At 45.8% G+C, this 26,168-nt stretch overlaps 1 protein-coding gene across 2 annotated transcripts in view; it reads right to left on the reverse strand.

The window, feature by feature from the left end:
- The window catches only part of KYAT1 (kynurenine aminotransferase 1), a 37,071-nt gene that overhangs the window by 7,251 nt on the left and 3,652 nt on the right, over positions 1 to 26,168 (reverse strand). Inside the window, exons 1-3 of one of the 2 annotated variants that reach the window (XM_058524235.1) lie at positions 4,729 to 4,867; positions 4,351 to 4,513; positions 1,388 to 1,446 (exon numbers count right to left, since the gene is read on the reverse strand). In XM_058524235.1, coding sequence (XP_058380218.1) covers positions 1,388 to 1,446; positions 4,351 to 4,461 — 170 coding nt within the window. In that variant the 5' untranslated portion in view covers positions 4,462 to 4,513; positions 4,729 to 4,867. Of the gene's footprint in view, positions 1 to 1,387; positions 1,447 to 4,350; positions 4,514 to 4,728; positions 4,868 to 26,168 lie in introns of those variants that run through there. The other variant, XM_058524236.1, reaches the window with a different exon arrangement.

The following is a 26,168-nucleotide window of genomic DNA, read 5'->3' on the forward strand; positions in this document are numbered from 1 at the left end:
AAATATCATTATGTCTAAAATTGGTCATTTTCTCCCCAGAGCTCCACAATGTGTCTGAAGACACACAGTTGCGGAGGCTCAGAGAGGCCAGTGGCCTGTGCAGAGTCACACAGCAGCTAATGGCAGAGCTGAGATGCAAAATCAGGTGGTGGACGTCTCATGGTGGTTGGGATAGGGGAACCAGGCTCAAATGCCCTGTAGAGACTGACTGTCCTCTAGGTAGGGGCTCTAGGGTCCTGATCCTTAGGCCACCACTCTCCTTTGCCTTGACTCTCACGGCCCTTATCCCTCCTGGCATTCCCCTCCTGTCCCATGCATTCTTCCCAGGCCAGCTCCTGCTCTCCCCTGCCTTTGCATGAGACTTAGCCTCTCCTGGCCTCGGTCTTCCCCTCTGTACAATGGGGGTTGATGAGTTTGAGGGTCTGCCAGGTCTGTGAGTCAGGACAGATTCTTGCTGCCTCTCCCAGCCCCTCTCCTTGTCTCCCCCCTGAGCTGGACTTTACCTTATCTGCAAAATGGGCCACAAGGCTGCTCAGCCTCCTCACAGAGAGGACAGAGGGCGGCAGCCAGAGGATCAGGACTCCAGAGGCACAGCCTAGAGAGCAGCTGGATTCTATAGGGTCTTTGGGCCTCGTTCCCTCTGTCCCAAAGGCTGTGGAACATTGAAGGAGAAGATGGTGGTGGAAGATCTTTGCAAAACACAGAGCTGTACATGACGGGGGTTTGAAAGAAAAAATGGTCCCATTTTTTGTAAAAACAAAGGCCAACAATTTTTTTTTAAAGTGTAGAGGTGTCTGTGCTCCTGGCCAAAGGCGGGGGTGGGGGGGGAGTGGAAAGATCATTAAATCTTTCTGACACATCTTCCCACTGCATCCATCATAGTACTAGTAACAACGGGCACGTACACCTTTCGTGTTTAAACGAGTTAATGACGGAAAGATGTTAACCTCTGCAAATGTCTGTGGAGAGCTGCCTGTGTCTTACCTTCTTAGCTTACCTTACTCTGTACTACGTGTGGAATAAAATAAAAGCCCTCAGCCTGGTGCCTGGGTAATGGCTATCGCTATCATATAGTATGTCACCTTATCCTCCCAAGGCCCTTCAAGGGGAACATAATTATCTCCATTTTACAGCTAGGGGCTAAGGCTCAGAGCAGGTGTGTCATCAGCCCCAGCGCCACAGCCAAGCAGAGCGAGGCTGAGGTTCGAACCCAAGCCTGCTGCTTCAGGTCTCACTTATTGTGGGCTGTGGCTGCAGATCTCACAGTTCGAGTACTACGGCCACCCTGGGTACCACTGAGACCCTGCAAACCCAGAGACTGCTAGCCCCGTCCTGCCCCTGTGCCCGACGGGACACCCTCGCACCTCCCCAGCCCTGCCCGCCTCACCAGGGATTGTGGTCGATCCCGTCCAGCCTTCGAGCCTGCAGCCGTTTGGCCATGGTGAGCTGGAGACAGAGAAGTGGTAAGTCAGAGCTGGAGGCCCAGCAGCCTCCCCTGCACTGGGAGACAGCTACTTTCTGACGGCGGTCCCGCCCTGTCCGCTCCCAGGGAGGAGGCGGAGATCAGCGCTCCTAAGTAGCAGGGCAGGCTCCAGCCCGCCTCACCGGCACCCGTCCCTGTCAGCCCCCGCGCCTAGCTCCTCCTCATCCCACCAGCCTCGACTTGGGCCCCTGCCAGCCCGGGCTCCAAATGTCCTGAAACAGCCCGGATTTCGTCAGGTTCAAGTTCGACCCAGGGCTGAAGGCCGAGGAGGAGGAGCCAGAGGAGGGAGGAGGCGGAGGGAGCAGGGGAAGGATCATGGCACAGTGACGGCAGCAGCTTCCCTTTACAGAGGTCTTGCTAAGCTCTTCCACTTACTTCTCAGAACGCCCTGGCTGGGCCCATTTTATAGATGAGAAAATGGAGGAGGGGGGTGAGGGGAGTGACGTGTTCAAGGTCACACAGCAAACACACTCAGACTCAGGCCTGTTTGAGATGAGATCACGTTCTGACTCAGGGGAAGGGGACACTTGCTCAGTCCTAGGGGGCTCAGGGACCCTCCTGCCAGCTGGCCCCTCCCCTCCTCTATGTTCCTTCCAGGCTAGCTTCCCTCTCATCCACAGGTGTGCAAACACTGGCCAGGCCTGAGGCAGGGTGACATTGGAAGGGTGATTCAGCTCCTCTTGGCCTCAGTCTCCTCATCAGTATAATGGGAGCACGGGCTTCTCGGTCTCTGGGAGCTTTGGTCCTGCAGGTGTGAGTCTCAGATGGCTGGCAGGTGGCGGAGCCAGGGCTCTAACGTTCTCCTCAGCCACTTGCTGTGGCTACTCCTGAGCCCTTCCTGTTTCTCATGATCTGGCTCAGTCCCCGCAGCACCCCTCTTAGAGCCGCTGATGACCCCCAGCGAGAGATGAAGACACTGAGACTCAGAGAGGTTCAGGGACCTGCCCAAGGTTGGAGGAGGAGCTGGACAGGACCCTGGTCAAGGTGGCGGCAACAGCAGGGCTCCTAGCGCCAGGCCCTGCCCTGGAGAAGGGCCTGGAGACCGTCCGTATAGGGGCCCGGTTCTTCTGCAGCCTGGGGTCCTGCTGCTGTAAGCAATGTGCAGAGTGCCAGCCTGGGGCCTGGCACCTCGTAGGCCCTCTGCCAACGTTGGCAGCCCTGTCCCCTCACTGAATCCCTGACACTATCACCAGGCCTGGCACTCAGTACACATCAAAATAATTTAAATTGAGTGTGATCTTTGCCAGGGAAAATCATGTTATCACCAAAATGTGAGTTAACGGTGATGACCTTTGGTTGGTTGGTTAACAAATCTTTTTTCTTCCTTATAATTTTCTTATTTTCCAAAGTTTCTAAAATAAGTGTTTTATTTTTATGATTCAAAAATGTGGGAGGGGCTGGCCCAGTGGTGTACTGGTTAAGTTAGGGCGCTCCTCTTTGGCGGCCTGGGGTTTGTGTGTTCAGATCCTGGGCAGTGACCTACACACTGCTCGTCAAGCCATGCTGTGGTGGCATCCCACATACAAAATAGAGGAGGAGTGGCACAGATGTTAGCTCCGGGACCATCTTCCTCAGGAAAGAAAAATGTGGGAGAAAATCACATTTTAATTTTATTTATTTATTTATTTATTTTTTCCCCCAAAGCCCCAGTAGATAGTTGTCTGTCATAGCTGTGCATCCTTCTAGTTGCTGTACGTGGGACACGGCCTCAGCATGGCTGGAGAAGCGGTGCGTCCGTGCGCACCTAGGATCCGAACCCGGGCCACCAGCAGCGGAGCGCGCGCACCTAACCGCTAAGCCACAGGGCCGGCCCATACATTTTAGAAGAATATTTATCAATGTGATATACTGATATCAACAAAACAGGCTATAAAATACTGTATACAATATGATTATATTTTAATCATAAAAAATATATCCTAATATACATCAGTACACATACAATTTTTTCTATGACCATATATGAATAGAAAAAAAAAAAGTCTGGAAGAAAATATATCTAAAATGTTAAGTTCTCCCTGAGTGGTGGAATTATAGGTGATTTAGCTGCATGCATGTGCTTTTCTATGTTTCCAAATATTTTGGACAGAGATCATAACCATATTTGATCGATTCTGATATGTGCATTGTTTCCCATTGCTCTTTCTCTGAATTCAGATGTGTCTTATGATCTATAGTATGAATTTAACTGGCATTTCCCCTCTTACTAGTCCATAAAATAACAGTGCATCTCACAATTGATGGCATCGTGTATTCAATGAGGTAAGGAATTATTTTTGAATTGTGGATGCATCACATTGAAAAAATAAATAAAGCAAAGATGAGTTGGGGTGGGAGTGGGGAGGGAGGATAGAAGTGGACTGAGGGACGTTTGACGAGGGTTGGGGTGGGGGAAGGAGTAGAGGGGTACAGGGGCATAGAGAGAGAGAACAAAGGAGGCAAATGGAGTTGAATGAGTTTAGGAAGGAGATACAAATAAGGGAGCGATCCCAGAAACTTGGGGTGCTCAAAGAAGTGACCTTTAAGTATGTCACACAGTACTTGGAGCAGTGAGGAAGGTGACTGTTCTTGAGCTTATGCATATGTATTCATTCAGCCAACATTCACTGAGTACCAACTGTGTACCAAACACTGGGCTGGGCACAGGGGATGAGGAGGAGGCAGCACCACCAGGCCGACTATTCAGATGCAGGGATACAAGTTCTAGATTAGAGGCAAGGGTAAGGGAGGGGCCTACATCCAGGCTGCAGTCAAGGAAGGCTTCCTGAAAGAGGAGGCTCACGCACAGCTTTGAATCCAGGACCAAGCCAGATCCCAGGAGCCCTGGTTCACTCAGGGGGCAGAGCGCCTGGGGTTAGAACACTTACAGTCTGGTGCAAGCACCTGGTGAGCGAAGTTCCGGTCTTCCTTCCCTGGAGCGGCCTCACCAGGTGCCAATTGACAGCTGCCACGTTCCTGAACATGCCTTCCAGAGCCATGGGCCACTGATGATTCCTCCTCCAGAGGCAGAGGAGGAGAGAGGAGAAGGGCCTAGCCAGAAAATGGCTCTGAGCCCAGGACCTGGGTGCCCCACCCCGCACAGCTCTAATAACAACAATAACAAGGGCTAATTTTATTGAATGGTCACTGTGTGCCAGCCACGGCCACAAGTACTTTGTTGCATAATTATCCCTCAGTCCTCAAAACCCCCTGTAACCCGCTCCCCCCACCAGCAACCAGAGTGACCTTTTCAAAATGTAAATCACCTCTAATGAAAAAATGATCCAGGCGAAGATCATGGATGGCCCCTAACATCACGGAGAGAGTCAACCCTACATCATGTTGTGACTCTGAAAACACACAACGCCTGCAAATTATTCCTGTGCTAAAACCAAATCTAAGTCAGATCATGCCTCAGGATTACTAAAATAAAGGGACAAAAGAACATGTTAATGACACCACAGAGATGCAATCAACAAATTCAGACTGATGGAAGCCCTATAGAACAAACGACCCTACCTCTTCAACAAATAAAGTACAAGGGATAAAAAGGTCCAGGGCACTATAGATTAAAAGAACTTAATAGACATATATAAAAAAGTGAATGCCTTGAAAGAGAAGAAAACCGTTGGAGGACTCATTGCACAATTTCAAAGCTTACTAAAAAGCTATAGGCACCAAGAAAGTGTGGTACTGGAATACGGATAGACATATAAATCAATGGAATAGACTTGAGAGTCCAGAAATAAACTCTCACATTTATGGTCAATTATTTGACAAAGGTGCCAAGAAAATTCAATGAGGAAAGAACAGTTTTCTCAACAAATAGTGCTGGGAGAACTGGATATCCACATGCAAAAGAATGAATTTGGATCCCTACTTCACACCATACACAAAAATTAACTCAAAGTGGATCACAGACCTAAATGTAAGAGCTAAAACTATAAAACTCCTAGAAGAAAACAGGAGTAATCTTTGTGATCTTGAGTTAGAATATGGTTGCTTAGATACAATACTAAAAGCACAAGCAACAAAAGAAAAAACAGATATACTGAACTTCATCAAAATTAACAATTTTTGTGCTTCAAAGGATATCATCAAGGAAGTGAAAAGACAACCCACGGTATGGGAGAAAATATTTGCAAATCATAAATCTGAATTTCTCCAAAGAAGATATATAAATGGCCAATAAGCCAGTGAAAAGATGCTCAACATCATTAGTCATCAGGGAAATGCCATATTAAGATACCACTTCATATACACTAGGATGGCTGTAACAAATAAGACAGATAATTACAAGTGTTTCAAGGATGTTGAGAAATTGGAACCCTTGTATATTGTTTCTGGGAATGTAAAATGGTGCAGCTGCTGTGGAAAACATTCTAGAAGTTCTTCAAAATGTTAAACATAGAGTCACCATACAACCCAGCAATTTCACTCCTAAGTATATATCCAAGAGAGACAAAAACAGATGTCCACACAAAAACTGGTCCATGAATGTTCATAGCTGCATTATTCCTAACAGCCCCAAAGTGGAAACAACCTAAGGGTCCATCAGTTGATGGACATCAATTGATAAACAAAATGTTTAAATCCATACAGTGGAATATCATTCAACAATAAGAAGGAATGAAGTACTGACCTATGCCGCAACATGGATGAACCTTGAAAACATTAGCCTAAGTAAAAGAAGCCAGTCCTAAAAGACCACAATTATATGATGCCATTTATATGAAATAGGCAAATCTACAGAGACAGAGAGTAGATGACTGATTGCCTTGGGCTGGGAGTAGGGGTGGGGAGGTGGGAATGGCAAATGACTACTAATGGGTTCGTGGTATCTTATTGGCATGATAAAAATGTTCTAGAATTAGATTGTGGTGACAGTTGCACAAATGTGAATATACTAAAAACCACCGAATAGTACACTTTATTTATTTATTTATTTATTTTTAATTTTTTGTTTATTGCAGTAACATTGGTTTATAACATTGTAAAAATTTCAGGTGTACATCATTATACTCCTATTTCTGCATAGATTACATCATGTTCACCACCAAAATACTAATTACAACCCATCACCACACACATGTACCGAATTATCCCTTTCACCCTCCTCCCTCCCCCCTTCCCCTCTGGTAACCACCAATCCAATCTCTGTCCCTATGTGTTTGTTTATTGTTGTTATTATCTACTACTTAATGAAGGAAATCATGCGGTATTTGACCTTCTCCCTCTGACTTATTTCACTTTGCACTGCACCCTCAATGTCCATCCATGTTGTCACAAATGGCTGGATTTCATTGTTTCTTATGGCTGAGTAGTATTCCATTGTGTATAGATACCACATCTTCTTTATCCATTCATCCCTTGATGGGCACTTAGGTTGCTTCCAAGTCTTGGCTATTGTGAATAACGCTGCAATGAACACAGGGGTGCATGTACCTTTACAAATTGGTGTTTTCAAGTTCTTTGGGTAAATACCCAACAGTGGAATAGCTGGATCATATGGTAGTTCTATCCTTGATTTTTTGAGGAATCTCCATACTGTTTTCCATAGTGGCTGCACCAGTTTGCACTCCCACCAGCAGTGTATGAGAGTTCCCTTCTCTCCACACCCTCTCCAACGTTGTTTCCTGTCTTGTTAATTATAGCCATTCTGATGGGCATGAGGTGAGATCTCATTGTAGTTTTGATTTGCATTTCCCTGATAGTTAATGATTTTGAACATCTTTTCATGTGTCTGTTGGCCATCTGTATATCTTCTTTGGAGAAATGTCTGTTCAGGTCTTTTGCCCATTTTTTTTTTTTTATTGATGTTTTAATGGTTTCTAACATTGTGAAATTTTGGGTTGTACATTTTTGTTTGTCCATCACCCCATATATGACTCCCTTCACCCCTTGTGCCCACCCCCCACCCCCACTTCCCGGGTAACCACAGTCCAGTTTTCTCTGTCCATGTGTTGGTTTATATTCCACATATGAGTGAGATCATACAGTGTTTGTCTTTCTCTTTCTGGCTTATTTCACTTAACATAATACGCTCCAGGCCCATCCATGTTGTTGCAAATGGGACGATTTTGTCTTTTTTTATGGCTGAGTAGTATTCCATTGTATATATATACCACATTTTCTTAATCCAATCATCAGTCGAGGGACACTTAGGTTGCTTCCACTTCCTGGCTATGGTGAATAATGCTGCAATGAACATAGGGGTGCATAAGCCTCTTTGGATTGTTGATTTCAGGTGCGTTGGATAGATTCCCAGTAGTGGGATGGCTGGATCATAGGGCATCTCTATTTTTAATTCTTTGAGGAATCTCCATACCGTTTTCCATAGAGGCTGCACCAATTTGCATTCCCACCAGCTGTGTATGAGGGTTCCTGTTTCTCCACATCCTCTCCAACATTTGTTGTTTTTTGTCTTGGTGATTATAGCCATTCTAACGGGCGTGAGGTGGTATCTTAGTGGTGTTTTGATTTGCATTTCCCTGATGATTAGTGATGTTGAGCATCTTTTCATGTGCCTATTGGCCATCTGTATATCTTCCTTGGAGAAGTGTCTGTTCATTTCCTCTGCCCATTTTTTGATCGGGTTGTTTGTTTTTTTGTTGTTCAATTGTGTGAGTTCTTTATATATTATGGAGATCAACCCCTTGTCAGATGTATATTTTGCAAATATTCTCTCCCAGCTGGTTGGTTGTTTGTTCATCTTGATTCTGGTTTCATTTGTCTTATAAAAGCTCTTTAGTCTGATAAAGTCCCACTTGTTTATTTTTTCTTTAGTTTCCCTAGTTTGGGTAGGCATGTCATCCGAAAAGATTCCTTTAAAACCAATGTCAAATAGTGTGTTGCCTATATTTTCTTCTATGAGTTTTATAGTTTCAGGTCTCACCTTCAGGTCTTTGATCCATTTTGAGTTAATTTTTGTGAATGGCGATAGCACATGGTCCACTTTCATTCTTTTGCATGTGGCTGTCCAGTTTTCCCAACACCATTTATTGAAGAGACTTTCCTTTCTCCATTGCATGTCCTTAGCACCTTTGTCGAAAATTAGCTGTCCGTATATGTGTGGTTTTATTTCTGGGCTTTCAATTCTGTTCCATTGATCTGTGTGTCTGTTTTTGTACCAGTACCATGCTGTTTTGATTACTATTGCTTTGTAGTATGTTTTGAAGTCAGGAATTGTGATGCCTCCTGCTTTGTTCTTTTTCTTTAGGATTTCTTTAGCTATTCGGGGTCTTTTGTTGCCCCATATAAATTTTAGTATTCTTTTTTCTATTTCTGTGAAGAATGTCATTGGGATTCTGATTGGGATTGCATTGAATCTGTAGATTGCTTTAGGTAATATAGACATTTTAACTATGTTTATTCTTCCAATCCACGTGCATGGGATATCTTTCCATTTCTTTATGTCATCGTGGATTTCCCTCAATAATGTCTTGTAGTTCTCATTGTATAGGTCCTTCACCTCCTTGGTAAGATTTATTCCTAGGTATTTTATTCTTTTTGATGCAATTGTAAATGGTATTATCTTTTTGAGCTCTCTTTCTGTTAGTTCATTATTAGCATATAGAAATGCAACTGATTTTTGTAGATTGATTTTGTACCCTGCAACTTTGCTGTAGTTGTTGATTGTTTCTAACAGTTTTCCAACAGATTCTTTAGGGTTTTCTATATATACAATCATGTCATCTGCAAATAGTGAGAGTTTCACTTCTTCGTTACCTATTTGGATTCCTTTTATTCCTTTTTCTTGCCTAATTGCTCTGGCCAAAACCTCCAGTACTATGTTGAACAGGAGTGGTGAGAGTGGGCAGCCCTGCCTCGTTCCTGTTCTCAGAGGAATGGCTTTCAGTCTTTCCCCGTTGAGTATGATGTTAGCTGTGGGTTTGTCATATATGGCCTTTATTATGTTGAGGTACTTTCCTTCTATTCCCATTTTATTGAGAGTTTTTATCATAAATGGATGTTGTATCTTGTCAAATGCCTTCTCTGCGTCTATTGAGACGATCATGTGGTTTTTATTCTTTGTTTTGTTGATGTGATGTATCACGTTGATTGATTTGCGGATGTTGAACCATCCCTGCGTCTCTGGTATAAATCCCACTTGATCATGGTGTATGATCTTTTTAATATATTGTTGTATTCGGTTTGCCAATATTTTGTTGAGGATTTTTGCATCAATGTTCATCAGCGATATTGGCCTGTAATTTTCTTTCTTTGTATTGTCTTTGTCTGGTTTCGGTATCAGGGTGATGTTGGCCTCATAGAATGATTCAGGAAGTGTTCCATCTTCCTCTATTTTTTGGAATAGTTTGAGGAGGATGGGTATTAAATCTTCTTTGAATGTTTGGTAAAATTCACTGGAGAAGCCATCTGGTCCTGGACTTTTATTTTTTGGGAGGTTTTTGATTACTATTTCAATCTCTTTACTTGTGATTGGTCTATTCAGATTCTCCATTTCTTCTTGGTTCAATTTTGGGAGGTTGTATAAGTCTAAGAATTTATCCATTTCTTCTAGATTGTCCAATTTGTTGGCATATAATTTCTCATAGTATTCTCTTATAATCCTCTGTATTTCCATGGTATCCGTTGTAATTTCTCCTCTTTCATTTCTAATTTTATTTACTTGACTTTTGCCCATTTTTTAGTCGGGTTGGTAGTTTTTTTGTTGTTGAGATGCATGAGTTCTTTATATATTTTGGAGCTTAAGCCCTTATCAGATGTATGGTTTGCAAATATCTTCTCCCAATTGTTAGGTTGTCTTTTCGTTTTGCTGATGGTTTCCTTTGCTGTGCAGAAGCTTTTTAGTTTGATGCAGTCCCATTTGTTTATTTTTTCTATTGTTTCTCTTGCCCGGTCAGACATGGTGTTTGAAAAGATGTTGCTAAGACCGATGTCGAAGAGCGTACTGCCTATGTTTTCTTCTAGAAATTTCACAGTTTCAGGTCTTACATTCAAGCCGAATAGTACACTTTAAATGGCTGAATTATATGGTGCGTGTATTACTGTATCTAAATAAAGCTGTTTTTCAAAATTGCCAAGGTCTGGGAAACTAAAAAGGCAGTGCCCTTGTGGCGGCCGTGGGAATGTGTCTCTCTGACTGCCAGGAGCCTGACTGACCGAGGGGACGGCTGTGCTCAGAAGTCTATGCCCAGGCCTTAGCACTAAGGCCATGCTCTCAGGGGCTGTGCCAGCCAGTGTCTGAAGGACAGTGAGGCAGGCTGGGAGACTCGGCACTCTCCAAGATGCCCACTGGCTTTGCTGGAACTTTCTGAGAACTGCACCGCAGTCTGAGACTTTTCCTTCCAGCCTTCCTTCCTTCCCTCTCTCCTCCAAGGGGGTCAGAACACAGCACTGAAAAAGGAGTGAGTGTTTGGAGTTCAGGGGGGGGCTGTTCCAGATTCAAAGAGACTAAAGAGACACAGTGAGCAAATACAGTATGTGACCCTGAACTGGATCCTGGATTGGTGACGACAACAGGAACAATCAAAGTTCACAGAAGATATCTTTGGGACAACTGGAGAAATCTGAATATGGCCTGTACATCAGATGAAATGACTGAATCGACAGTCAATTTCTTTTTCTCTTTTTGGTGAGGAAGATTGGCCCTGAGCTAACATCTGTTGCCCATCTTCCTCTTCTTGCTTGAGGAAGATTGGCCCTGAGCTGACATCTGTGCCAATCCTCCTCTACTTTTTTTGTATGTGGGACACCACCACAGCATGGCTCGATGAGTGGTGTGTAGGTCCACACCCGGGATCTGAACTCACAAACCCTGGGCTGCCAAAGTGGAATGCACACACTTAACCACTATGCCACCAGGCTGGCCCCAATGGTCAATGTCTTTGGTGTGATAATGCAGGGTGGTTATATAGGGGGTGGGCATTCTCAGGAGGCACAGGCTGAAGTATTTAGCAGTGAAGCATCAGGATGCCTGCAACATGCTTTCAAAAGATTTAGCAAAGAACATACAAAGGCAGGGCCGGGAAGAGAGACATTAGCAAACATGGCAAAACGTCACCCAGTGGTGAATCCGGGTGGCTGGCATATGTGTGGCCACCATACAGTTCTTTCACCTTTCCCATACGCCCGACTTTTTCAAAAGGCTGAGAGGCAAAAGAGGCATGCACCTCAACCAGATGCAGTGTATGGACCTCCTCTGGGATGGCGAGGCAAAGAAACCCACTATAACCGGTGCTGCCCTCACACCCTGCCCTCCCTCTGCTTTAGCGAGCTATACCTTTGACAAGCACTGAACTAAAAGATACTTAGGGGCTTATTTTCTTTTCAGGCTCTTAAGGAAGGTTTAGAAAGTTTGGTAACTGAATGAACAAGCAGGGTTACAGCAGAGGGAAGAACAAGTCGAGAGCCAGAGATAGAGGGAGAGAGAGAGAGAGAAAGAGCACGCACACAGTGGGGGTTGTGGGTGGAGAAAACTCCACCTCTACTCTGGGGAACCAGAGGAAAAGGGCTGCTTGGTGGGATCCATTGTGCTCCACAAACGTGAGGGGCAAGTTTGATGGGACAGATGTAAACAATGACTGGGCATTACACCATAGGAAGGAATCATTCATTTTTTAGGTGTGCTAATGGTATTGGCGATTTCTTTCTCTTTGTTTTTGCTGGGAAAAATTCGCTCTAAGCTAACATCTGTTGCCATCTTCCTCTTTTTTTCCCCCAAACCCCAGTACATTGTTGTATATCCTAGTTGTAAGTCCTTCTAGTTTGTCTATGTGAGCCACCACCACAGCAAGGTTACTGACAGACAAGTGGTGTGATTCCATGACCGGGAACCGAACCCGGGCTGCTGAAGTGGAGCGCGCGCACTTAACCGCTAAGCCACGGGGCTGGCCCTCTTTCTTCCTTTTTAAAAGTCCTTATATTTTAGAGATGTACCCTGAAGTATTTATGATATAATATTTGGGATTTGCTTCAAAATGACCCAAAATGAGCCAGATGGAGGAAGTGGGAAGGGGATGGGGGACTAGATAAAGGAAGATGGGCCGTCAACTGAGGCTTGGAGGGTTAGGATACTCTACTGTCTACTTTTGCATATATCTGGAATGTTCCATCCCCATGAGGTGGAAGTCAGGGCCACAACATGGAAGGAGTTTGGGTCTCTGATGATGGAGGAACCTTTACTTACCTCTAAACTTGGTTGATGAGTGAGAGCAAGACAGAGAGAGAGAGAGAGAGAGAGAGAGAGAGAGAGTTGGCTCTTGTTTAAGCTACTGTTATTTTGGTTTTTCTTTCACTCACAGCAAACCAGGCCTAACTGATAAGCCCTGTAAATGCCCTCAGCCCAAAACCACCAGGAGCACAGCTCTGATTGAACAGGTTGCAGCGAGGGAAAGTGCACACAGGAAGCTGTGGGGTGTCTCAGTAAGAGGGTGCTAGAACTTATAGGATTTGGACTTGGGGGGAGGGTCCAAGCAAGCAGGACTTCGCTGTGGACTGGTGCTTTCAGAAGCAGGAATAATTTTATGATTGGATATCACAATAAATTTATTTACAGGGAGGGCAGGCTAGAGTGGAGCTAGTTATAATGGGTAAAGAAGCAGCAGCCACTCGTGTGAGCCAGGAGAGAGGGTGCCTGGTACGGCGTGGCTTCCACACCATTTATGTTCATCTGTGTTCAGACATGATTACGGAGTGGTCTTCTTTCTGTCTGGATTTCTCACGGTCCCTGAGTGGCCTTGCCTGATGCTGATGTTCTGTGAAATTGTTCACGTTCATAGAAAACCACATCCTATCCATGGGTGCCAGACCAGCTGCTGGGTTCCAGACGCTGCTCTTCTCTTTCTAAATCTTCATTCCAGCATCAATCTCGTAATCATTACAGTTTGCATTTATAGAATCACCATTATATGGGAGATATTGCAGAGGGCAGAAAATTGGCCCTCCTTCCTGACTTCACTATCCAAAGAATGGCTTCAAATATGAGATACACAAAAAGATGGATAGACACAGGAAAATGAAAAGAGTATGTGTCCTCTCTCAACTGCACAGTTAAATACGATGAATATGCAGTGTCATTAATTTTTCATTCACCCAACAAACATTATTGAGCTCCTATTATATGGAAGGCACTGGATTAGACACTGGGTATACAGACACGAATGACTCTAAAGGTCATTCAGGCATGTCTAATTCCTCTCCCTTGGGTGAGATTTTTAAACCATGGAAGACAGTTATCAGATTCTCTAATTCTTCTTTTCTTGATGTTAATGATACTTTCTTCATCTTTTTCTATAAAATTTTTCTAAGTGCAAAAAATGAAAAATAAAATAAATAAATCTTCATACTAAGAATAAAATCCACAGTCTTTACCACGTACTATAAGACCCTATTACATCAGACATGGGGCCACCTGTCCCGGGTCACTCCCTGCCACCATGCCTTTCGCTTGTTGTCCCCCAGCCACACTCACCATTCCTGTCTATCTGTTAGTTGCTCCCCCATATCCACTCTGCTTCTAGAGCAGCCAGCGTCAGCAAACGTTTCTGTATGGGGCCAGAGCACACATTTCAGGCTCCGTAGGATATACAGCCTCCGTGGCAGCCCCTCAGCTCTGCCGCTGCAGCACGTACACAAACGAGTGTGGCTGTGTTCCACTAACACCGCAAGGCTGGGTCGGAGCCCCTGGAGTTTCTACCTCCAGGCTTGTTCACACGGAGCCTCCAGCACTTGGTCAGTCCCCGTATGGGGTCCGCACCCCTGCGCTGGTCCCAGCGGAGGTTTCTGCTCCCGTGGGTTGTGATTCTCTGAATTTGCTTGTCTGTCTCTCCAATTCCGGGGGCAGTGGTTTGACCTGTGACCTCACCTCTCCGATGGATCTAAGAGGAAGTCGATTTTTCAGGTTGTTCCCCTTTTTACTTGTAAGGACAGACTGACGACTTCCAAGCTCCTGACAGGCAGGACTGGAAACCGGAAGTCCAATACAGCAGACCTAGTCACACAATTTCACAACTATCAGTATAATGCTCTAACTTCTTATAAAGGAGAAACAAAGAAAAGTAATGTATAACTCAACAATATACATTTTAGTATATAAATGCTCAGGCTCGCCCACACTAGAAGATTCTGTGAAGTAGAGAGCTTCTGGCACCTGCTTATAAGAAATAAGTTCAGTCTGAGCATTAATCGGCAGCTCCCTAGCCCAGTCCCTTCTAAGCCCCCTCCCAACCCAGCCTCTTCCCCCAAGGTTGTTCAAAGCATTTCCGAGCACTGGAAATTAGCAGTCTGTCCAAAGGTGGGGCACTTCCTCCTTCTGTTCTTCAATCGTCAGCTTTCCCTGGCACAGTGCTGAGACCACAGTAGGGACCAGGCCAAGCAGGGCCCCGCCACACAGGCTCACAGACCCAGGGGGACGAGAGACGCCCCACAAGCGCTGTCTCCTTCATTCATCCAGCAGGTGTTTCCTGACAAGTGCAAAGAGTGTCTTATGGCTTGAATTGTGTCCTCCAAGAGGATCCGTTCAAGTCCTAACTTCCAGTACCCGTGAATGTGACCTTATTTGGAAAGAGGATCTTTGTACATGTAAATAATTTAAGATGAGGTCATACTGGACTAGAGTGGACCTTAATCCACTGCGACTGGTGTCCTTATAAGAAGAGAAGAGACATGGGCCGGCCCCGTAGCTTAGCGGTTAAGTGCGTGCGCTCCGCTGCTGGCGGCCCGGGTTTGGATCCCAGGTGCGCACCGACGCACCACTTCTCTGGCCATGCTGAGGCCGCGTCCCACATACAGCAACTAGAAGGATGTGCAACTATGACATACAACTATCTACTGGGGCTTTTGGGGGAAAAATAAATAAAATTAAAAAAAAAAAAAAAAGAAGAGACGAGACATAGACACACAGGGAGAATGTCATGTGAAGACAGAGGCAGAGATTAGAGTGATGTGTCTACAAGCCAAGGAAGCCATGGATTGCTGGCAACCCCAGAGGCTAAGAGAAAGGCATGGGACAGATTCTCCTCTAGAGCCTCCAGAGAGAGCATCGCCCTGCTGACACCTTGATTTTGGACTTCCAGCCTCCAGAACTGTGAGAGAGTAAGTTTCTGTTGTTTAAAGCCACCCAGATTGTGCAAGAGAGCTGGGAGATTCCAGAAGCTGAGGAGTCAGCTGGCCAGGGTTCACCCTCTAATTTCTTAGCATTGAGAGTCAGTTCCAGGGGAACTCTGCAGGAAGCACTCCTTGATCCCTGTGGCTCAGAATCAGAGCTTGGAGCAACAAAGAGTAGTGTGATCATTATCCGAGGAGGGACATTCCAAGGTGTGTCACATCAGGGGGAGGGCATTGGTGTGCTCCAGCCTCACTCACTCAGGGGACACAAGGCCCAAGGCCAGGCCTGAGCCCAGTGCTGGTCACAGTAGGCGCCCGGTGCCCACTGTTTGTTCTGGGGGGACCGACCATCCTGCTTGCCTGGGACTGAGGGGTTTCTTGGGATGCAGGATTTTCAGTGCTAAAACTGGGATCATCCTGGGCAAACGGGGATAGCTGGTCCCCTTAGACTGGCTGAATGCAGGGTTGGCTGCTCCTGTCCTGTGCCTGATGTCCTGCCGACTCCTCCAAATGGACTTAATCCTAGAGGGACCCCCTCTGCCACCTCCTGACCACTAGGTTCAGAATTTCTGGATGCCTGGTAGGCTGAGCCTCTCTCTGACACCGCCGCCTACAACACTCCCTGTCTATCAATTCTGTCCTTTCTCCGAAAGTGACTACACCTCCTCTGCCCCAAATCATGCCTTCATCATCTCACAGATTACAGTGGTAGGAATGATATTAATACAATCAGCTCTAACTTGCTGAGTGCTCACTCTGCACCAGGCACTGTGATAAGGACTATACATATGTCATCGGACCCTTTCAACAGTCCTGGAAAGCAGGTGCTATCCTCACCCCCACTAACAGTGTGGGGGATCAGAACTGGCCACCCAAAAACGTGTCTCTTTGGCTTGATTATTTATTTATGTATTTATTTTTTGTGAGGAAGATCGGCCCTGTGCTAACATCCGCCAATCCTCCTCTTTTTTTTTTTTTGCTGAGGAAGACTGGCCCTGGGCTAACATCCACGCCCATCTTCCTCCACTTTATATGGGACTTCACCACAGCATGACTTGACAAGTGGTGCGTTGGTGCGCGCCCGGGATCCGAACTGGCAAAACCCGGGCCACCGCCGCAGCGGCAGAGCACGCACACTTAACCGCTCGCGCCACCCGGCCGGCCCCGGCTTGATTATTTTTAAGAACAAAAGACTCTGAAAGAAATTTTGACCTTCCCCCTAACTGTCTAAAAGAATTTAAGATAGAAGGCCTGTGCCAGGAAGGAGCTAATACCATAGCATAACATTCTCTATAGCTGGCCCAGCAAACATTTGTTTAGCAAACATTTGCATTTCCATCTCCATGTAAATTGCCTTCCTCCCCTTTGAAGCCCCAAACCACTACCCCCAACATCCTCCTTTGTCTTTAGTTGAAGATGGTATTTAAGGGGGCAACTTCAGCCATTCTGGCGAGTTGCTCAGTTTTCCTGGGTTTCTCCCATGTACACCTTATAAAGCCTTGTTTGATTTTCTCCTGTTATACTGTCTCATGTCAATTTTATTTTGTAGACCAGCCAGAAGGACCTAGAGCGTAGAGGAATTGTCTTCCTCGCCCATGATAGGCAAGGACATTCGTAATGATGATCAAACAACAACTAGCACTCCTACGGAGCTCCTGGAGGTCAGGGGAGGTGCCCAGCACAGGGCAGAAACTCACACAGGAAAATATCCCAGCTTGTGGCCCCCTCCCGTCCTCTGCCACAATCTCAGCCCCGCACCCTCTCTGGGCACTGCCAGATCTTGGGAAAGGTGGTTCCTTGGGGCTGGAGGTGGCCTGGCTCCCCTGAGGGAGAAGGATATGCTCAACAAGTCTCGCTGCCTCGGGGCTGGAAACCAGAGCAGGCTTTCACTTCAGGGAACTGCCAGGGCAGGGGGTGGTGTGTGTGCTGGCCCCCAAATATAATTTTTATTGTTATCTTTAATGGAGAAAGGGGCCCGTGAAGGTAAAAGTGAATTGGGCCCATGAAGTCATGTGACCTTGAGCATGGGTAAATCTGTGTGTGGCTGCGACTCAAGCAAACATGAGTGTCTGCACTTTGAGCAAGAGCACACAACTCTGTGTCTGTGTCTGTGAGCACATGGGCATGTGGGCAGTTTCCAGGGACTTGAAGGGCAGGGAGAAGTCATTGGGGGTCTGAGCAGGAAGGCAGGAAGGGCACAGGTGGCTCCAGGGGTGGGGGTGGGGGGCGGCCCTCACCCAGCAACACCACCAGGTGTCAGGGCAGTGCCCTGGGAAGGGAGGCTTGTGGGCTTGTTGTTTCTGAAGCCGCCAGCAGGGGGCGCACATAGCCAGCCTTGCTTTGACTTGGGGCTAGCTGGCCCTGGGGCTCCACACATCTTGGCACAGCAGGAGGGGACTGTGGCCTCACTTCATAATGAGGCCCACAGCGGGAAGCATGCTGGTCCAGGCCCACCACGAGGCGGGACTGCTGACCTCTCAGTCCAGAGTTCTCCCACTGACTGGGGCTGACCCAGGGCCCTCATTCATAGGTAACTGGGGGTTCTCATCAGGGACTCATTCAACTCATCCAGAGGCACCCGGGGGACCCTGCAGGCAGCATTTCCGAGGCCACACCCACCTCCAACTCCCCAGGCCTCACCCTTCATCTTCTAGGAAGCAGGTTTCCCCTGGCCAACTCCTCTCTAGCCCTGACGTCCGTCCTAAGGTTAATGACAACGCCCTTTTATTTACTGCACACTTTCTCTGTGCCAGACAGCCTGCTGAGCACCTTACAAGTCCCAGGACTTTGAATCCTGTGAGAAAGGTTCCATCAAGAGGCTAAGTCACATACCCAAGGCCATACTAGCAAGTAGCAGAGCTGGGATTTGAACTCAGGACTCTGACTTCAAAGCCTGTACTCACTGCCACTGTGGGACAAGAGGAGCCTCTGAGCAGTCACAGGACGGCCCCTTGGGCCACTGACTCCTACTTCCAGAGAGAGCCAGAGAAGCACAGACTGATGGGTGCTCAATGGGAAATGAGAGAATTCAGTCTAGCAACTCACATTTTATGGATGGGGATACTGATGACCGGGGAGGGGAACTGACCAGCCCAGATTCCACCAGGACCAGATCACCTGAGTCCCAGTCCTGGTATTTTTCTCATTCGAGAAAGCTGGCTCTTCCAATGGACACTATGCACCTGGCACAGAGTAGTTGCTCAATGTACTTTTGCTGAACGAGAATGAATATCTATCTCTCCCACCAGACTGCGAGCTCTATTAGAACAAGGACTCTCCTCTGTTTATCTTTTATTCATCAATACCTGGTGCAGGGCCTGCCACATAGTGGTTGCATGCCTTTTCATCACTTCAGCAAATATTTAATGAACTTCTCATATGTGCTATGCCCCATGCTACCCACCAGGTATACAAGGGTGAATAGGACAACTTCTCTTCCTTCAAGGAGTGTACAGTCCAATGAAGGAGACTAACAAGCAACCAGACCATTTTAATATTGTGTGAGACTTAATATACAAAGGATTCTTACAAATCAATAACAAAAGACCAACATTTCAATAGGAAAAAATGTGGGCAAAAGATATAAATTCACAAAAAAGAAAACAGTCAATAAACTTGAAAAGATGATGAATGTTACTCATAATTAACAAAATGCAAACTAAAATGAAACACTATTGTCTGCCTCTCAGCTAGGGAGAGAATAAGAAGATAGAGACTCATCAAATTGATATTACAATGCACTAAAAGGTCATAATCCATGATTTGGAAAACACCAGGTTAGAGCATTCACTGGTATAACTTTTGGAGGGCAATTTAATAATAATAACATACATTACTCTTTGACCTGACACTTCCTCTCCCAGAAATTTCTTACAGGAATATTCGCACATACACACAAAAAGGTATACACCTGGATGAAGAATGCAGCAGTGTGTGTGAGAGAGAAAAAACTGGAGACAATCCAATGTCCATCAATTGGGGGCTGGTTCAGTGTGTTATGGTTTATCCATACAGTGGAATATTGTGCAGCCACTAAAAGGAATGAGGTTGCCCTTAGCATTCTGACATGGAAAGATATGCAGGTTACGTGAAAAATGCAAGTTGATTTCAGAACTTACTACAAAGCTACAGTCATCAAAACAGTGTGGCACTGGCATAAGGATAGACATACAGACCAATGAAATAGAACAGAGAGCCCAGAAATAAACCCAGATATCTATGGGCAATGGATTTTTGACAAGGATGCCCAAATGATTCAGTGGCAGAAGAAACAGTCTTTTCGGGCCAGCCCCGTGGCTTAGCGGTTAAGTGCACGCGCTCCGCTGCTGGCAGCCAGGGTTCGGATCCCGGGCGCGCACCAACGCACCGCTTCTCCGGCCATGCTGAGGCCGCGTCCCACATACAGCAACTAGAAGGATGTGCAGCTATGACACACAACTATCTATTGGGGCTTTGGGGGAAAATAAATAAATAAATAAATAAAATTAAAAAAAAAAAAAAGAAGAAGAAGAAACAGTCTTTTCAACAAATCTTGCTGGGATAACTGGTTAGCCACAAATAAAAGAATGAAGTTGGACCCTCTACCTCACTCCATCTATAAAAACTGACTCAAAATGAATCAATGACCTTGATTGCATTCTTGATAATGTACTTTGACGCACAAAAGTTTTTAATTTTTATGAAGCCCAAACACAGAATAAACGTGTGACCTAGCAATTCCACTCCTGGGGATACACCAAAAAGAAATGAAAATGTTTGTCTACGCAGAATCTTGTATATGAATGTTAATAGCATTATTCATAGCAGTTAAAAGGTGGAAACAGGGCCGGCCCGGTGGCGCAAGCGGTTAAGTGCGCGCGCTCCGCTGCGGCGGCCCGGGGTTCGCTGGTTCGGATCCCGGGCGCGCACTGACGCACTGCTTGGCAAGCCATGCTGTGGCGGCGTCCCATATAAAGTGGAGGAAGATGGGCACAGATGTTAGCCCAGGGCCGTCTTCCTCAGCAAAAAAAAGAGGAGGATTGGCGGATGTTAGCACAGGGCTGATCTCCTCACAAAAAAAAAAAAAAAAAAAAAAGATGGAAACAACCCAAATGTCCTTCAACAGATGAGCAGGTGAATTGTGGTATATCCGTACAATGGAATATTATTCAGCCACAAAAAGGCACAACAGACATACTGATATATGCAACAACTTGGATGAACCTCGAAAATATTAAACCAAGTGAAAGAAGCCAGACACGAAAGGTCACATATTGTATGATTCCTTTCATAGGATATATCCAGAAGGCAAATCTATAGTCAGAAAGCAGATTAGCAGTTACCAGGGGATGGGAGGGAGAAACGTGGATTGTTTAATGGATACAGGATGTTTTTTCTGGGGTAATGAAAGGTTTTGCAACTAGAAAGAGGTGGTGGTTGCACAACACTGTAAATACACGAAATACCACTGACTTGGACACTTTATTTTATTATTTTTTGTGTGTGTGTGAGGAAGATCAGCCCTGAGCTAACATCCAAGCCAATCCTCCTCTTTTTGCTGAGGAAGACCGGCCCTGAGCTAACATCTATTGCCAATCCTCCTCCTTTTTTTCCTTTTTCTCCCCAAAGCCCCAGTAGATTGTTGTATGTCATAGTTGCACAGCCTTCTAGTTGCTGTATGTGGGACACCGCCTCAGCATGGCCAGAGAAGCAGTGTGTCCGTGTGCGCCCGGGATCCGAACCCCGGCCGCCAGTAGCAGAGCGCGAGCACTTAACCACTAAGCCACAGGGCCGGCCCCGACGTGTACACTTTAAATGGTTGATTTATTAAATGATTATGTGAATTTCACCTCGATTTAAAAAATGGTATGGTTATAAAAAAGGCAGCTTGAAGAACAATATAACCCCGTTTGCATTTTTTATAGAGTCAGATACACATGTGATGGTGCATACATATAAATACACATATACACAGGCAGTCCTCGCCTCCCCATGTACGCTGGGACTGTAAAAATGCCCACGCGAGCTGAAATCATGCAAAGATAACTTAATAATTAATGAGAAAAATTACGATTGTTCTGTGACCTTTAAAAGTTGTCAAAGCATTGGGGCCCGCCCGTGGCTTAGCGGTTAAATGCACAGGCTCCCCTACTGGCGGCCCGGGATCGGATCCCGGGCGCACAGCGACGCACCGCTTCTCCGGCCATGCTGAGGCCGCGTCCCACATACAGCAACTAGAAGGATGTGCAACTATGATGTACAACTACCTACTGGCACTTTGGGGGGAAAAAAAATTTTAAAAAAAGTTGTCAAAGCATTAAAAACTCTCTTATGCTCTGTTATAAACGTAGAGGGAAATGAAAAAGTGGTAGAGCTACTACTAATAAGTTTAATATTTAAATTACTAATGTAATTTAAATTAGAAACATTGAGAATTAAAGTGTTTTCTTTCCTTTATGTTTAACGTTTTTTTTTTTTTGGTGAGGAAGATTAACCCTGAGCTAACCTCCGTTGCAAACCTCCTCTTTTTCCTGAGGAAGATTGGCCCTGGGCTAACAGTCGTGCCCATCTACCTCTACTTTATGTGTGCGACCCAGCCTCAGCATGGCTTGATGAGCGGTGCGCAGGTCTGTGTCCAGGATCCGAACCTGAGAACGCCGAGCCACTGAAGCGGAGTGCGTGAACTTAACCACTACGCCACTGGGCTGGCCAGAAAAAGTTTTTTCTTTCTTTATAAAAGTGTATCAAGGATGACCCAGCAATCCCACTTCGGGGTATATATCCAAAGGAAATAAAATCACTGTCTTGAAAAGATATCTGTACTCCCACGTTCACTGCAGCATTATTCACAATAGCCAACATATGGAAACAACCTAAGTGTCCATTGATGGATGAATGGGTAAAGGAAATGTCAATATATATACAAAATATACAATATAATATATTATATATATACATATATATACAAATATACAATAAAAAAATATACAATGGGGGCCAGCCCAGTGGCCTAGTGTGTGTATATATATAAAATATATAAGTATATTAAATATTTAATATAAATATTAACATCTATATAAAATATATAAGTAAAAATATATATACAATGATATATTATAATCTATAATCTATTATAGTCTGTAACAATATATACAATGTGACATTATTTGGCCTTAAAAAAGGAAATTCTGCCATTTGCGACAACATGGATGAAACTACAGGACATTATGCTAAGTGAAATAGCCAGACAGAGAAAGACAAATACTGCATGGTACCACTTATGTGTGGAATCTGAGAAAAAAGTAAAAAGGAAAAAGTTGAACTCACAGAAACAGAGAGTAGAATGGCAGTTGCCAGGAGCTGGGGGGTGGGGGAAATGAGGAGAGGTTGATAAAAGGGTACAGACTCTCAGTTATAAGATGAATAAGTTCTGAGGGTCACATGTAGAGCATGGTGAACACAACTGATAATACTGAATTGTATAATTGTTATATTATAATTATATTATATATATATAATTATATATATAATATACATAATTATATAATTGTATTGTTAAGAGAGTAGATCTTAAGCGTTGTCACTAAAAAAAGGTAACTATGTGAAGTGAAGGATGTGTTAATTAACTTGATTGTGGTTATTCTTTCATAATGTAGACATATATCAAATCACCTCATTGTACACTTTATTTTTTTAAAATTTTTATTTATTTATTTTTTTCCCCCAAAGCCCCAGTAGATAGTTGTATGTCATAGCTGCACATCCTTCTAGTTGCTGTATGTGGGGCGTGGCCTCAGCATGGCCAGAGAAGCGGTGCGGCGGTGCGCGCCCGGGATCTGAACCCGGGCCGCCAGCAGCGGAGCGCGCGCACTTAACCGCTAAGCCACGGGGCCGGCCCTTCATTGTACACTTTAAATACATTGCAATTTTATTTGTCAATTATACCTCAATAAGACTGGGGAAAAATTATCAAGAGGAGTTTGAACAGTGCTTGCCTTCTTCTAGTCATGTAACTTAGGATACAAAACGAGCTGCTTTCTACGCATTGGTGAGTTATCATACTCCTTTCTAAGTTTAGATCAACTTTCAACATTTTATCCTCTGTGCTTTCAATGTATCTGGGAGTTCCTTTAACGTGATGATTTTGCTGGCGTCTCTTCCTCTGGGACATCTTCACCCCTTCCATCAGAATCAGAACCACTTTTGTCATCTATGCCGACAAATTTGCCTTCACTAAGTTCCTCTGGCTGCACGTCTGGAGTTTCCGGAAGAGCGAGTAGCTGTGGTGTCAGCCTCTCCACAGTCAGCTCTTTCTTTCATCACCCGGTTTATGCTCGACTCAGATGTCACGTTCAGTGTTATCATTCTGCATTTCTTTGCTGCACTTTCATCTTTTTGGCCAACTCCCTCTGTTGATTACCCGTTTTTGTAAAACGTCACACAGGTTTATCACTGCGAGACAGGAGGCAACACAAGGACGTGCTCTGCTGTCTGTAACGTGCCCGTGAGCAACCAATGACAGGCTTTGAAAGAAGTGACGTGAATGTCACAGACCATCGGGCACATCTGGCATTTCCACAGTGATTTGTGGACTGAAGAGCTAGCAAGCAGCAAAGTTCATATTTCATGCAATTACTCACGGTTAATACCTATAACGTGGCAACTGACGTTTGAACCGTGTTGCTGAGTGACTGGTGTTATTTAACTCAACCAAGGTACCTGAAACTCGTTCACATCAGAACCGCGCAAAGCAAGCACTGCTGGATCATGTACAAGTCTGTGCATAAGGGTGTTGCCAGGGACGTGACCAAATTACTGACAGTGGCTTTCTCCGGGATTGGGTGGGGGTCTTATAAACTTCTATACAGCTTGATTTAAAAAAAAAAAAGAGCCTGTGAAGTTTTGGAATCAGACCTACCTCGGACTGAAGACATTTACTCACTAGCTGTGTGACTTCTGGCAAATTACTAAACCTTTCTGAGAGCCATTTCTGAAGTGAGAATAATGATAGCACCTGCCTCATCGGGTTGTAGGGAGAAGTCAAGGAGACAACACAAGAAAATCACTCAGCATGGTGCCCGGCAAAGAGTCAGCCTCCAGCAAATGTCATCATTACTATTGTTATTACTTAAAAATTAGTCTGAGGGGCCGGCCCCATGGCTTAGCGGTTAAGCGCACGCGCTCCGCTGCTGGCAGCCCGGGTTCGGATCCCGGGCGCGCACCGACGCACCGCTTCTCCGGCCATGCTGAGGCCACGTCCCACATACAGCAACTAGAAGGCTGTGCAACTATGACATACAACTATCTACTGGGGCTTTGGGGGGAAAAAATATTAAAAAAATATATATATTAAAAAAAAAAAAATTAGTCTGAGAAGAAAGACCGCCATGTGGGCAGCTCAGGCGCTGTGGCGGCACTCCGGAGGCCAACCCCGCCTGGAGGGGGGACAGAATGCACCAGATGGCCCTTAGGACACGTTCCAGTGCAGCGTCCCAGGCGTCTAAGATCTCAGGCTTCCTTGCTGCCAGGCCAGAGGCCGGGGCCCAGTGGTCCATGTCCTCCCCTAACATACCCTCCTTCAGCCTGGGCAGCTACTGGCCACTTTCTTGGCACCATGATCAGTGACCAGCAGGTGGCTGACCCCTAGGGAGATGCCTCGGGCACCAATACTCTGGTGGCTGACATCAGCTCCACCTCCTTTTGGACCGGCCTGGCCAAGCGGCCTGGGTTGACACCGGATCAAGTCCAGACCCTCCTCAGCCTGGTCTGAACGCAGACTCTGCAGTTTTCATGTGCTCTCCTCTTTCGAATGGACAAATCCTTTGCTTTGAACAGACGTCGCCCACCTTTGCTCAAGCTGTGCCCCTGCCTGGCATGGCGCCCAATCCGATCCCCTGGCAGGGCCTAGCCCCAGCCCCGCCTCCTCTCTGAAGCCTTCCGTGCCCACTCGGGCCCTCCTCTGAACTCAGAGAGCAGCTACTATGGGCCTGACCCTTGTGGTAAATTCTCTAACTTTCCCCTCTAATCTTCTCTAATCTTCCACGATCACTAGGAAGGCATGATCAATCCTACTTAGATCAAGAGGAGAACAAACAAATCTCACTCAGCCGAGAGAGCCTGAGCTGATTCAACCCTGGTTTGTCTGTTTCCAAAATCCAAACTCTTTCCTCCCAAATCCCTGTCTCAGGAGGTGGGCACTGCTGCCTCTATCCACTCCTCTGCCTGCAGGGGACCCCCGGCCCCTTGGGGACAGGAGCCGTGCCCAGCTTCACCCCGCATGGCAGCTTGCAAGGGCAGGCAAGGTGCCCTCGCCTTCGCAGGCTGGCCCCACGTCACCTAAGTCAATTCTACGCAATAAGGACTTTTGGTTTTAGTGTTTCTCAATAGGGACACACTTGGAATTTGGAGTGAGCCAGTTCTTTATTGGGCAGATCTGTCCGGTGCCTTGAAGGATGTTCAGCATCCCTGGGTTTGAGATGTCAGGAGCCCCCCAGTTACTGAGACAACACAAACCACACCACCTCTGGAGAAGGGGCTGGGGAGGGGGTACCACATCCAGGCAAGACCAGTCTGTTACAGGAACAACCACAGAAGATGAAGGCTCGGACTCAGACTTGGAGAGAACGGTCCCAGCACCACCCTCAACCAGCTACGGGAC

Source organism: Diceros bicornis, chromosome 28 (genome assembly GCF_020826845.1).
Source record: "Diceros bicornis minor isolate mBicDic1 chromosome 28, mDicBic1.mat.cur, whole genome shotgun sequence".
In the NCBI taxonomy this organism is placed as follows: domain Eukaryota; kingdom Metazoa; phylum Chordata; class Mammalia; order Perissodactyla; family Rhinocerotidae; genus Diceros; species Diceros bicornis.